Source organism: Colletotrichum aenigma, assembly GCF_013390185.1.
Source record: "Colletotrichum aenigma strain Cg56 chromosome Unknown KSG_Cg56_contig06, whole genome shotgun sequence".
Lineage (NCBI taxonomy): Eukaryota > Fungi > Ascomycota > Sordariomycetes > Glomerellales > Glomerellaceae > Colletotrichum > Colletotrichum aenigma.
Window position 1 is genome coordinate 2965588 of NW_023500912.1, and position 13057 is coordinate 2978644.

The 13057-nt window shown below is 54.4% G+C and overlaps 3 protein-coding genes across 3 annotated transcripts; 1 reads left to right on the top strand and 2 right to left on the bottom strand.

Moving 5' to 3' along the window:
• Positions 1–902: 902 nt before the first annotated feature.
• CGCA056_v009831 (Secondary metabolism regulator LAE1) lies at positions 903–2173 on the top strand (the record flags this gene model as incomplete). The annotated part of the gene is made up of 6 exons (XM_037325078.1): positions 903–916; positions 996–1086; positions 1141–1286; positions 1357–1428; positions 1486–2052; positions 2140–2173. The coding sequence occupies 6 exons, from the start codon at positions 903–905 to the stop codon at positions 2171–2173; spliced, it is 924 nt and encodes a 307-aa protein (XP_037176293.1).
• Positions 2174–9990: 7817 nt separating this feature from the next.
• Positions 9991–10781, bottom strand: CGCA056_v009832 (ATP synthase subunit g; the record flags this gene model as incomplete). Its single annotated transcript, XM_037325079.1, has 3 exons — positions 9991–10267; positions 10326–10410; positions 10517–10781. 3 exons carry the CDS (start codon positions 10779–10781, stop codon positions 9991–9993), a joined length of 627 nt encoding a protein of 208 aa, XP_037176607.1.
• A 936-nt stretch (positions 10782–11717) lies between these two features.
• On the bottom strand, positions 11718–12905 carry ard-1-1 (L-arabinitol 4-dehydrogenase; the record flags this gene model as incomplete). Its single annotated transcript, XM_037325080.1, has 2 exons — positions 11718–12651; positions 12709–12905. 2 exons carry the CDS (start codon positions 12903–12905, stop codon positions 11718–11720), a joined length of 1131 nt encoding a protein of 376 aa, XP_037176606.1.
• Between the last annotated feature and the right edge of the window lie 152 nt (positions 12906–13057).

Below are 13057 nucleotides of genomic sequence, written 5' to 3' on the forward strand. Positions count from 1 at the left end.
GCGCGCGTCCGTCCGCGCCTGCGCGTGTCGTCCGGCCATCAGTGCAAGTGCACTGCCAAATGCAGGAGTATGGCGTTGTCTTGCCCGTCCAATTTTGTTCTGGTCATGCCAGCAACAGACAGACAGCAACTTGCTTTCCCCTGCCATAGTTGTGGTGGAATCCTTGCCTAATCGGGAGTGTTCTATCGTGTATTGTTGTCGAGGTGTGTCTGTGTGAGTGAGAGGGAGGGCGGTGTCAGTGTAAGGTACCATGGCTCTTGGAATACAAGAAGTCGAGTTACCCAGCTTCTTCTTCGCAGCAACCAATTCCGCTACATCGTTCCCAGAGCCATCGGCCCCTTTTCTTGCTGTTCGCTGTTACATCTGTCGTGGGTTATTGCCTCTCTCTCCCCGTCACTCTCGACACCCTCACTCGAGCCCGCCCTCGTTTGGGTCGCATTCCCCATAAAAAGCCTGCCCCTCGGTGGCCATTTCCCCCTGGATGAATGACATCCAGCCTGGCTCTGTGCGTGTGTGCGTGCTGCTCCCATCCCATTAACTTTAGGTTGCTGCTGCAGCTGTCTTCGCCTTGCCGCGCTACCACCGTCATCTCGTTTCGTTTCCCTCTCAGACTCACTACTGCACCTACTTTAAATTGCTTTGCTGTCTCATTCCCACCTCTTCAGCCCAATTCCCCTTTCTCCATGTTTCAGAATCGCCAGTGTCACATCATACACCAGCCCTTCTCCAAGTCCTCGCAGCTCTAGCTTCAAACGACGCTAACCCAATAACTTGCGCAGAGTCTGGTCCAGTATTTGCTGCTCAACATCTGCTCTTAGACACCCTTCAGGCTGTACGGTCATACAACGCTACGCCATTCGTCACCGCCATCCGTCTGTCCAAAATCCACACGCATGGTAGCCATGTCTCAACAAAGGTATGTAGCTCCTCAATGGCAGGCCGCAGCATGCGTGCTTCGTACTGAGTACCAAGACGCTGACTCTGATGCGCAATAGTGGGACTTCAGAGGTGCCAGGCGACTATGCTGAAAATGGGCGCACTTATGGCGGATATCGTAGTGGTAAATACCTGCTTCCCGTGGATGACGTGCGTTTCCAATGATTCCTTTCCGTGAGGTCTTCAAGCTGACAAGATGAGCAGGAGGAACAAGACAGACTTGACATTTTCCACAACATGATCTCTATTGCAAGGAACAAGGCACTCTACAGCATTCCCGACCCACCAGCAGGCTCTCGCATTATCGATCTCGGAGCAGGCACTGGGTTTTGGGCGATCGAGGTTGCCGAGTAAGACACCCATTGCGTGATACACCTCCCACGCTCAAACGACTGAAATAGCTGACAAGGACCATCTCAGCAAGCTTCATTGGGCCCAAAAGGCCCCCGAGAGCATCATCGGACTCGATCTTTCCTTAATTCAACCCGGCAGGTATGTGTTTTGCGGTGCTCAACGTAGCCATGGCGTGGGCTCACCTTTCGCCATTAGCATCCCCCCGACTGTCAAGTTCGTGCGTGCCGACGTCGAAGATCCGTGGCAGTATCCTGAGCAATACTTTGACTTCGTCCACATGCAAATGATGCTCGGCTCCGTGCGAGACTGGCAACAACTGTACAACAGAAGTTTCAGGCACCTGAAGCCTGGAGGCTTCATTGAGCAGGTGGAAATCGAATGGGTTTTCCGTTGTGACGACAATACCCTTTCGCCGAATTCACCTCTCCGCCAATGGGGCGTCGTGCTGTCTCAGGCGATGAGAAGGTTCGGTGCTCCCATCGACATCTTCGACACGAAGGCCGCCCTTGAATCCATGGGTTTCACAAACTTCAGCCAGCAGGTGATCAACCTGCCAATCAACCCATGGGTGCGCCCTGATGAACATGAGGAGGAACTCGGCCGCTGGTTCAATCTCGGGCTTACCCACGGCCTCCAAGCGATGACAATGGCACCATTCACCCGGTACGCGCCAGAACCCTGGACTGCCAATCAAATAAACCAGTTCGTGGAAGTGCTTAAGCAGGAGCTCTGCCGACTCAGCGTCCACGCCTACTGCAGAATGTGAGTTTCCGCATGCAAATTGCCGTTGCGGTGACTGCAACGGCCAATCGTGTGTATGGATATTCAAGTACTGATTGTCTATCACAGGTACGTGTGGACGGCACAAAAGCCGATCCAATGATTTCAAGATGGAGGAAACCAGATTGCCGATGGCTCCAACCATCCCTCCTCGCAGATTGGGCCTCGCTGGTTACGTCGCGGCAGGCTCTCGTTAGCAGCTCTCTCCTGTTGTCACCCTCCCGTCAAAACCTATGTTGGCCCGCAATGGGACGAGCAAAAACTGCCACGTTTGATATCTTTCAAAGCGACGCCGCTCAATTGGACAACTATGGCGAACACTTTCCTGTGCACACCAAACGCATCGATCCGAGGCCTTGGTGCCCTTCCTGGTGTCTACAGGGCGTTACAGACAGGGGGCCGAAGATGGGCTCAGTCTAGGGACTTCAGTTCTCCGGGGGGCCTGCATTCATTCAATGGGGCTGGGCAAACGGACGAGGCCAGGCAGTGCCCACGCGCCGAATTCTCCTCTTCGAAGACGACAGAGCCAAATTACGTCGAGTCATTTTGTTCTTCACTCTCATGCCGACGACGGCTGGCATCACACCTAATTCGCATATTCAGAAAAAAGGCATCGGATGGCCTTCCGTGGTTGAACACTGGCCACTGCACGTCACCCAAAACTGGACTCGCCGGATGCCCACTCGTCCGATGCAGACGGGCGTTTTCTTCTGAGGGCGCGGAAGATGGTACTGAGTCGGCCGTGATTGTCGGCCGTTCCAGCTCAACCACATGACTTGATCTGAGCTTTCGCCAAGACGTCTCCTGCAGCACAGGGCCCCGCGAGCAGTCAACATCCGCCTTATTTCCCTCTCGTCGTCACTGGCTTCCTTACTTCACCAATATACCCTGAGCCATTGCAATTATCCCAACACATGCCACAACGAGAGCCACTGAAGCCTCGCCTTGCAGAGTTGCGGATGGAAGAAGGCTGACAGTTGCATTTTCTGCCCACTTTACTTTCCCTCTTTCATTTGTACACGGCCGATTCTGGGGACTTCCTCTGTGTCTGGCAAAAGTTTTGGGGAATTCAAGCACTTTCTACCTACAGCTCGAACAATCTTCGTATCTTGAATTATCTTCACATTGGGAGGATCTTTCCCCGAGGTATCAATTGTGTATCAACATGCATGTGTGTGGTGTGGACGGGCGCATCAATGAGCTCGCTGGTGGTTTCTTGGGCAGCAAGCAAGCAGGCAGGGAAAAAAATGGCATGTTTTTTCTCGGCATGAAAGCGTGATCTTGGCTACTCGTTTCGGGCCGCGCCTGGCTGGTCTTCACGGCCTCCGTTTGTTTTCCCTCCTCGTTCCCCGATGGAGTCGTGTAAATAGAGCCATATGAGCGACCCAAAGTCACGGCCGCATAAAGCAAGGCCGACCCTCTGGCCTAATGACGACCTTCGTCCATCATTGCATTTCCAGACCCGGTGACTCGAGCATTACCAAAACGAATGACACCATATCCAAGGCTCGTTAGGCTCGCGCCGGGCACGGAGGCATCTGCACGGCTGGATGGTGGGTAACATTGGAGCCATGTAGCCAGGCGCTCTTCTTCATATTGAGGCTTTGGAAAGCAAACTGGCGTTCTCGATCCGAACATCGGTGAGAAATATTGCCTAGAAACTCCCGTTTATCGTTTTCTTTTTCTTTTGTCTCTTTCTCATTGCCAACAGCTCGTTCATCCATCTCCACCTCACCCTGCAGGAGCACATTACTCCCGCATGCTCACCCGCACCGCACTCGACCATCGCAAGCCCCGTCGCCTGTTGGTTCTGTCCCCTTTGTGCTCTCTCTCAGGCCCCCATGCAACGTGGTGTTTTTAATTGCCATGCCATGCCATGCCATGCCATGGCACCCCGTTCTCCCCTGCCTGCTGTGTCGGGCAACGACCGCAAGGCGTTCGCGTAGATCATCGATCAACATCTCCTAACACGATGGGCGATGAAGGCAGTGCCATGCATCGCATTAGGGAGTACGCAACAACAGCAACAACAACCACAACCACCAACACTTTTGACGACGCCGTTGGTCCCTCCTGCATATGACAGAACAGGTCACGGGTGCGTTCTCATGCGCATCACGCCCCAGCCCAAACATACAGCAACTCTTTCTCACTCTGCCCACGTAGCCAACACACGTCTCCGACAAGCTGGTTGAACCGTCCCCCTGCCTCCTCCCATGCTCGAGTCCAGCACCGATGTTGGCTCTCTCTCTCTCTCTCTCTTCCTCTCCCGTGCTGCGACTCCCGTCAACCGTGACAACGTTGCCATCGGCTGGGGGCCGGTTGCAAGGCTGACCGACAATTCCTTTTTTTTTTTTTTTCCTTTTTTTTTTTTTCCCTCTTTTCTTTCTCAACCTTGCATCCGCGGAAAACGACCTCCACCTCCGAGATGCGGTCCTGGGAGGGTGAGGGGCGGTCCAACTCGCCCAGCTCATTCGCGGAGCCAAACCTTGGTTTTTTTTTCGAATGGAACTGCTCCGTCTCCACACCATACCCTCCATCACGCCCGCCTGCCCGCCGCCCGCTGCCAGCAGCATCTCGTCCCCTCCCCTCCTTCCCCCCTTGATGTCCCGTTGTACCAGTACTTTCCGACAATTTCCTACTAGCTGGGCCGAGTTCCAGGAACACGGAACCCGAGCTAACTGGACCGGCTGGGGTGGGAGGGGGGAGGTACAAAGAAAGAACCCGGATCGGTGTGCTCAAACCGCACTCACGTACATGCATGTGCATCCATCCTAACCCATCTCCTCTCCAAAACGGCCGCCCAACCTCGTCCCTTTCTGTCATATTATCACATCAATATATGTGATTTGTGGTGTTTTTTCCATTGCGGGCAAGGCAAGGAGCGCAGCAGCAGCAGCAGCAGCACCGGCTGGCACTTTGAAGACGACGCATGTGTGCATTCCGGCCGTATCTCTCTGCCATTCATTATCTCGTATCCGTCCTCGGTCGACGGAGAACTCTTGCAGTTGTTGGACCACGATGCCGAATGATACGGGAGGTCCCCCGATGATCTGCGCCTGCCCACCCCGCCCTTCCAGAGCGGTTGAAAACGTGCGCTTGAGCCGATACGCCCGCGCAAGTTTGGTTGGTTTCCTACTTCCCGGGTCTCCAGTGCCGCCATCACCTCCGTTGGATGAGTGTGGAGCGAAAGTGACGTATGGGTCAATGAGTATGCCCTACTCCCGTCTGTTCTGGAAGCAGTCAAAACACACAAAAGTTCTCAATCAGTCACAAGTTTCGGGATAAGGGACATCTTGGACGTAATGGTGCTTGGTATCGGTTGCCCAGATCTTCCTTGTCTTTCTCATGGTGTTCCTTCGGCCTGCACATTCTCCTACTTGACGAGACTCGCAAGGCTCAGGCCTATGCATGGCACGGGTAACGATTCACAGAAACATCATACTTGATACGGCGAAGATCCATCGCGGGCAGCCCAGCCACGATCCTGCATCAGGGGAGCAAAAAGGCCCAACTACATCACCCACCTGAAACCTAAGGAAGCCTCGAGAAGCCTGCGATGACGACCCGCAGGAGAGACACCAAACGAACGTTCAAAATCACGACCAGGGAGGTCGTGGAGACGCTAGCGCTTTCCCTGCCCTATTCGGACACGAAAATCTAGGCCCTTTCTTTCCGTCGTTTCTCGCTGACATGTCCCATGCAAGCCCAAAAGACCAACGACCCCCCGCCGCCGCCGCCCCTTGTCGTCCTGTTGCTGGTCCGAACCGACAGCCCGCATTGGGGTGTGGCTTACATACAGGCGAGGCACATATACGGAGACATACACACACACGCACGGCACGTACGTACGTTTTCTGTTTGCCTCGGCGGACGGGTGGTCGTCGACATCGTTGGAACGAGAAACCCGCCAGGATGGTAAAAGGTACCCACTTTGCTGGTTAGGCAGCCCGGCGGAACGGTTTGGCAACGTCGGGCGACCGGGGTGCGGACGGAGGAGAGGCATTGGTCGGCGGACGCCACCTCGGGGAGGGGGGGCGATGTAAGTCAGGGGTTGCCCCTCGTGGCATGCGAATTTGGGGGAGGAGGGTAAACCTGGTTAGGGGAAGCGGAGGAGACACGTGAAGTTGGCCGGGTGGATGAGAGGAGGAGGGTGTTGTGCGTTTGCGTGTGTGTGTGTGTTGTTCGTTGGTGGCTGGTGGTGTGTTGTTGGTGCGTTGGCTGGCGGTGTTGGTCTGTACCTGGACATCGGCCCCCCTATCCCCTCCCATCTCATCTGCCTTGATACTTCCTCTTCTCCCAGCCCCCCTGCCGGTGGTCTTCTTGTCTGTTGGTTCGTTTGGGACTTTGGTAAAGATGCAAGCCTAACCCCTGGTCTGTTGACGGGCATGTTTCGAGCGCGGCCGACTCAACGTCTACCTCATTAGGTTAGGATAGACAATGAAAGGCGCCTTGCGCGCCGCAAGTCTGGGCTGGCATGGGGAAGACAACGGGATGTAGTTGATGAGGCGGGGCCGGGCACCTCGGACTGGGCACGCAGTCTTACGAAGTACTCTCCCTGTCCTCTTCTTCTTCCCCCAGCTGGCCCCCAGCTGGCCCCGGTCGTCGAGATTCCGTCGGCGAGTCTGCGGCACAGGCTTGTTGATACTTCGTTGTTTCGTAGCGAAGGAGCCTTGCCGTTGTGGCTGTCAAAGTCATTAGGGACGTTGGTGAGAAGTGGGCACGGGGAGGGAAGGGGAGAGGATCCTCCTGGTTGCTCATGTACCAGGCCCGCGGGCCAGGTTATCATTCATCATCCACCCGCGAACATGGGAGCATCGATCGGCGGCCGCTGCCCAGGAGAGCGGAGGCGTCGCGGGTCCAGGGGGGCTTTCCTTTTGTGTAACGTGAGAAGTCGACTACACGTCGACACTCATCTCGCTCACCCCTGATACTGATGCCCAGCGGCATCCTGGGATCTTGCGGAAGGTCGTTTTGCGTATACGTTTACTCCCCCTATATGGACGTGTGATATCGCTCCCGTCCCGTGTTGATGGGAGGTACGCGGTTGATGACTTTGATAGAGCATGCTCTGCGGAAGCTGTGACCTGCCGTCAAAAGACGATATCAGGTCTTCTGATGGCCGTCGGTGAGGAAGCGGCCAAGGCCATACCGTTAAGATAAGCGGTTGAACGGTTAATGTCAAGAGTGCCGTGTTCTCAGTTACGCATCTCGCCCAAGCAGGCATCACATTCCTCTCGGGCATCTCGGTCCCGAACCCGGACATAGCCCAGAGTATCAGAGAGTGTGAGGTTGAAGAGGAGAATCAGGCAGGTAACTGTCGCCAATACCTTCGAGTCGGCATAAAAAAGCCTCCCTCAAAGCTTTGGCGTTGTCACATAAGATTGACACCGAGTTGTGTACGCAGTGAATAGCTTTGAATGCTTTTGTGATGTCGCAACATGTGGCTACTGCCGGCGTTGTCTTCGCCAGCATAGAACTTCAGCAAAACTTACAAAGGTCAGTTTGCTGTCACACGTTGTAGGTTAAGAATGCAGTGACGTTCCGGGGTGCCCCGAGTCAAAATCCTCATTCTACGGATGATGGATGTCCGCGAATGGCATCTCGTTCCTCCTACCTCAGTTAGTTCAACTTGTCAGTGGAACTGGAATGCCTCAAAAAACGGCACATAAAGTCACACAGCACATCCCAGAAAACCCTTAACCGGCGGCGACCAGCATAGCTTTTATCTGGATGGGGATGAAGTGGCTTTGCAACATTTCGAGTCTTCGTTTGACAACTTACGGTCCCTCTCCAGATGGTTTGTTCGACGTCAGAAAAGCCGTGACGGAGAAAGATATGAGGTAGACATGTTCTGCAGATTGAGAATCTTCCAAGTGTCTGTGCCAAACGGTGGGCAAATCTAGTTTCCTCTTCACAAAAAGATCTAGCCTCTACTCACGATACATCTGAAAAGGCCAAGGTAGCACTCTCGTAGACCGTGTGCTTCGTTCCCTATAGAGTGAAAAACGAGAGACTTTCCAATGCAACCCGTATTGTTCAAGGACTGAGCCCGTCGTATAACCAGTTGCGAATATAAGTTCGATAAGCAGGTGATAATGTGCATCTTGATGAACTTCCATAGTCCACCCTGTACTTGAGAGTGTGCATCCTGAAATCTGGAGATGGAGATGGTTTGTGTTACTAAATTTGGTATTGCTGATGTAAAAGTTACCGTGGAGATAGCGGCAGCCTCGGCTACAACGTCTATATACACTCACCGTAGCCCTCTGCTGGTTTCTCGTTGTTGTTCTAGTCATCTTGGAGACGACTTCATTCTGTTAGACGGTTATTGAAGTGAAATGATGTAGGTCTCACGGGGATGTTTACTGTTACCGGGTTTCCTTCGCAGCACGTCTAGGTATCAAGAAGAGTTTTGCTAGCCGGGCACATCCAACACTTCTATAAAGCTGATCATAGTAGAAAACAAATAGGGTAGTAATAATGTTAACGACGATAGATGACGACGACAGCGAGAACAAAGGAAATATAGTCGCTTGGAAATCGTGTCCGTGTGTGTGGATACTGCGTGAATAGCCAACTAACACTGCCCGGCCAACAAAACTCATCAAGAAACCATAGGACCTGTTACACTGATAGTTAACCTAAGTCTCCTTCGAAGAAGCCGTAACAGCTACGCATGAAAACCTGCAAGCTTTGAAGTACGTGCAGAAGTTTAGGGAATGAGAGACAAAGACAGTGGGTGAGATAGGTTCAGAACGGAGCTGGCATTTTGCAGTATCATACGATTTCCGTTTACTACATATAGAATGCGGGCTTCGTTATGCTTCTCAGACACTTCTGAGGCTTGTCGACAAATTATGTAAATACACAGGGGACTTCGATTGGGTGAAGGGCCAAGCTAGCATGGTCATCATGAGTCCGTCTCCGCGTCGTATCCTGCGGGCAGAGGATTTCATTCTCTTCGATCACTCTACTTGTAGATGATCTATCCGTCAGGTGCCCCATTCTGTTCGTCAACCAGAAGGCGTCTCCAAGAAAGGAGGCATAACGTGCTAAGGAAGGACTTCTGAAATGGCATCAACATGCCACATGGAAGTTTCAGTCTTTACCGATAAGAAAACCACGTTCTAGAGGCTTAATATCTTCGGATTGCCTGGGCGTTCCATCCAAAACCGGTACTTAGCTCTGTGGAATATCTTGTGGACAAGCTGTTCATGAGCAAAATAGTTTCACCCAAGTGCTCCATCCATGTGAAGAAGAGCTGGCTCAACGTATCCCCTTTGTCGGGTTTCAGACGATTAACAGTGAACATAGAACGTCTTACGACATTGTGAGTTACAACATGAGCAGAAGCCATGGGAATGTCGTAGCAGTAGCCATAGAATACTCGGAGAGACCATGGACTTTCTCTTCGCCCGCTCAAGTCGTGCCTCTGCGACCATGTCCGATTCGATATTGCAAAATTCAGGGGGGCGCACTTTCAAACAGGCGTTGTTGAAGGGTTTCCTGATATTTACCCACAGGAGGCGGGTTTCGCAGCTTGGGTGGCTGCGTTGACGTGATGTACAGATTCTACATAAGGAAAATAAAAAGGTGCCTGTTGAGGACGCTCAAAGGAACCAGATCCAAGGTCCCAACGAAGCGTAATTCCTCGTCTCGCGCTCCCAGACATGTCCGCCCCCTAGTTACCTAGGGGGCGCGGCTTTCTGGGTTACATGAACCTCCTACACGGGTCATTGAGCATTCATGCGTATTTGGTTCCATAACACCCCCTAACCCCGGTGTCTATATCCCGATATCACCAATTTCCGCTCCTTCTTTAGATGCTGGTGAATTAATTAGAAACACATCTCCTCCATCCCTTTCTTTTACACAGGTTCGTTTTCGAGAATGGGCGAGTTCCGACGGTTGCTTCGTCTAGTGGTGGGCAGCGTGGGTCTCGCCGTGGTAGCCGACGATCTTGAAGCGGCCAATCATCTCGCCGACGGTGAAGAAACCGAGGCACTCGGCGGCGACCACGGCACCGGTGGCGACGGTAGCGGTGTTGATGCGCGAGGCCAGGTTGGCGGGCTTCGCAGCGGCAGCGGCCGACGCGGCGGAGCTGGCGGTCGCGGAGGCGGAGCTGAGAAGGCCGCTGGGGTTCTTGAGGGAGTTCACGGCAGTCTGGAAGTAGGTCTGGAAGGTGGAGACGGGGCTGCGGACGACAGTCAGACGCTGGAAAGCCTTGATATCGCGTATTCACGGAAGCTTACGGAGGAGCCATCTTCTGGCCGTGGAAGACAATCTTGGAGAGCTCGAGACCGACACGGGAGTAGTAGACGACCCAGGGGACCTGCTCTGTAAGCGCAATTGGGTCAGCACTTGATCCTGTCACAACGCTCGGGATACGCATGGCAACGCTTCCTCGGAGCGTATTCCTGTTCATATCCCAGATGTCACGTACTCTCGATGAAGCCGATAACCTTGCCGGTACGGCCGCCGACCTTGCCGAGGGCATTAACGGCACCAGAGATGGCGGGACCAGCAGCGCTGGCGGCGCGGCTCAGGCCCTGAGCAGCCTTGGCGGAGTACTCGCTGGCCTTCGCGGCAGCATCCTTGGTGGCATCGGTGGCCTTCTTGGAGGCGGTTGACTCGAAGCGGACGGCAGCGCGGGAAGGGAGAGTGCGGGCGGTGGTCCGCATCAACGGACGAGCGAGGGCGGAAGACATTTTGGCCGAGGGAAGGGATCGAAAATCTGGAGGAACAAAACCGGTGGATCTGAAGTCGGTCGGGGATGGATCGAATTGAACGGCTCCGGGGGTGAGGGGGGAGCTTCGTTGGCGGCCAATTGATGGAGGAGGGGAGTTGGTGGTGATGGGTAATTTTGCGTGAGGAAAAAAAGAGCTCTTTCCCTCACAAACTGTCAGTCTCTGCCTCCGACCTCTCGGAAGATTTCGCTTGTGCTGTTGTTGCGAGCCGGACAGGTGGCCCGTGCGTTATAAGGTACGACTCGCTGAGGTGCTGTTGCTATTGCTGTTGCTGCTGTCGCCGCGGTGTCGTTGGTGCTGTGCTGCTGCCCAAGTTGTGGCTGTCCAGTTGCACCAACCCTGAAAAGACAAGGAAAAAAAAATGGTTCAATTACCACACTGAGCTCCCGGTGCGCCACTCCTTCCATGTACCTTGCCTTTTCCGCAAGGGCAGGAACAGGCGCGCCGGCCGGTACAACGGGCTATGCCGCTTTGAGGGCACATAGCCAATGAGATTGCGAGACTAGCCCGGATGTGGGGGTTCTCCTTGGGCGGAAGTTGCGCACCAAAGGGAGTTACCCTTGAAGGACACGCAGGGCAACGGGCAAGAACGGGGTTCTATCATGATGCGCTTGCCAAAAGTTGATTTCCTCGTGATTTTATTCCACAGCTCACTCTTGGTGGCTTCACATCATTATGGTCTTCCAACTTTCACGAACGTCTTCCACGCCAATGCTATGCAAGCACCACCACCACCATCACCCAACCAAAACAATTACAAGCAAAACATTCACATAACGGCAGATTACGAATCATTGGAAAATTGTCTCTATAAATATATCAAATGACCATCCATGACACCAGATCGCCAGCACCGCCGTATTATGCCCAGAACACCAACCATTCCCTACCCGCAGCTTAGTCCTCCAAGCTCTGGATCATGACCTTGATGGCGCCCGTCTTGGGGTCTCTGGCCGTCTCGAACGCATCGAGCGCATTCTCCAGCTTGAACTTGTGCGTGACCAGCTTGCTGAGGTCAATTACGCCGCTCTCCACCAGACGAATCGCTCTGGGCCAGGTGTTGCAGTAGCGGTACTGCAGCTGAATGTCTACCTCGCGCACGCTGGCACGCATGAAGGGGAAGCTGATCTCGTTGCGTCCAACACCAATGATGAAGACCTTGCCGCCGAACTTGCACGCCCACACGGCCGAAGCGATACTGCTCTCAACGCCGGTGCACTCCATGGCCACAGCGGGCTCAATGCCGCCGAAGGACTCGACAATACGCTTCGCCTCCTCCTCAGCAGTGCCGCGCCCAACCTTGTGGGTAATGGCCGTCGGCACCAGCTCCTTGGCAAAAGCCAGACGGCCGTCGTCGATGTCGGTGACAACCAGCGGGCAGGCACCGGCAGCCTTGGCGCAGAGGAGGGTGATGAGACCGATGGGTCCCGCACCGCAGACGAGCACCGGGTCACCGAGACGCACACCGGCACGCTGCATACCAGCCAGCGCCACACTCAGCGGCTCCAACATCGCACCGTTCTCGTATGTCATGTTACCGATCTTGTGGCACCACACGGCCGGGTGGTTGACATATCGCCGCAAAAGGCCCGGGACCGGCGGGGTGGACAGGAACTGCACCTTCTCGCAACCGTTGTAGCGACCAGTGAGGCACGGCTCGCATTCGTTGCAGATGACGTTCGGCTCGACGGCAACTCGGTCGCCAGGCTTGAGGTGGGTGACGCTGGGGTGGACGGCAATGATTTCACCGGCGGACTCGTGGCCGAGGATGTGGTCGCCATCGACGATCATGGGTCCGATGCATCCGTGCTTCCAGAAATGAACGTCGGACCTATGCGTCTGGTCAGCCTTGTTCAAAGTCTCTCCGGTTTTCGAGCTGGTGACTTACCCGCAAATGCCGGTGCTTCGGATGGCAATGGTGACTTCGCCATTCTGCAGTCCCTCTCCGGCCTGGACAGCCTCCAACTTGGGCTCGGCCTCGGTGATCCAGAGATCGTGTGCGGGGTTGGTGAAGACACCGATGTTAGCCTTGGACGGTTTGACGGCGCCAACGGACGCGGGAGGATCAACAGCCGAGGGAGACATTGTGGAAGCTGTGCGCGTGTGTTTGTGTGTGTGCTCCGGTAGGGCTCCAAATGGTTCAGCGGCGACGAGACCAGACGGCTGGCAGCAACGAGAGCAGTGTGTAAAGGCTAGGGAGGGACAGGACAGGACAGAACGGACGAAGCGAAGCAAAG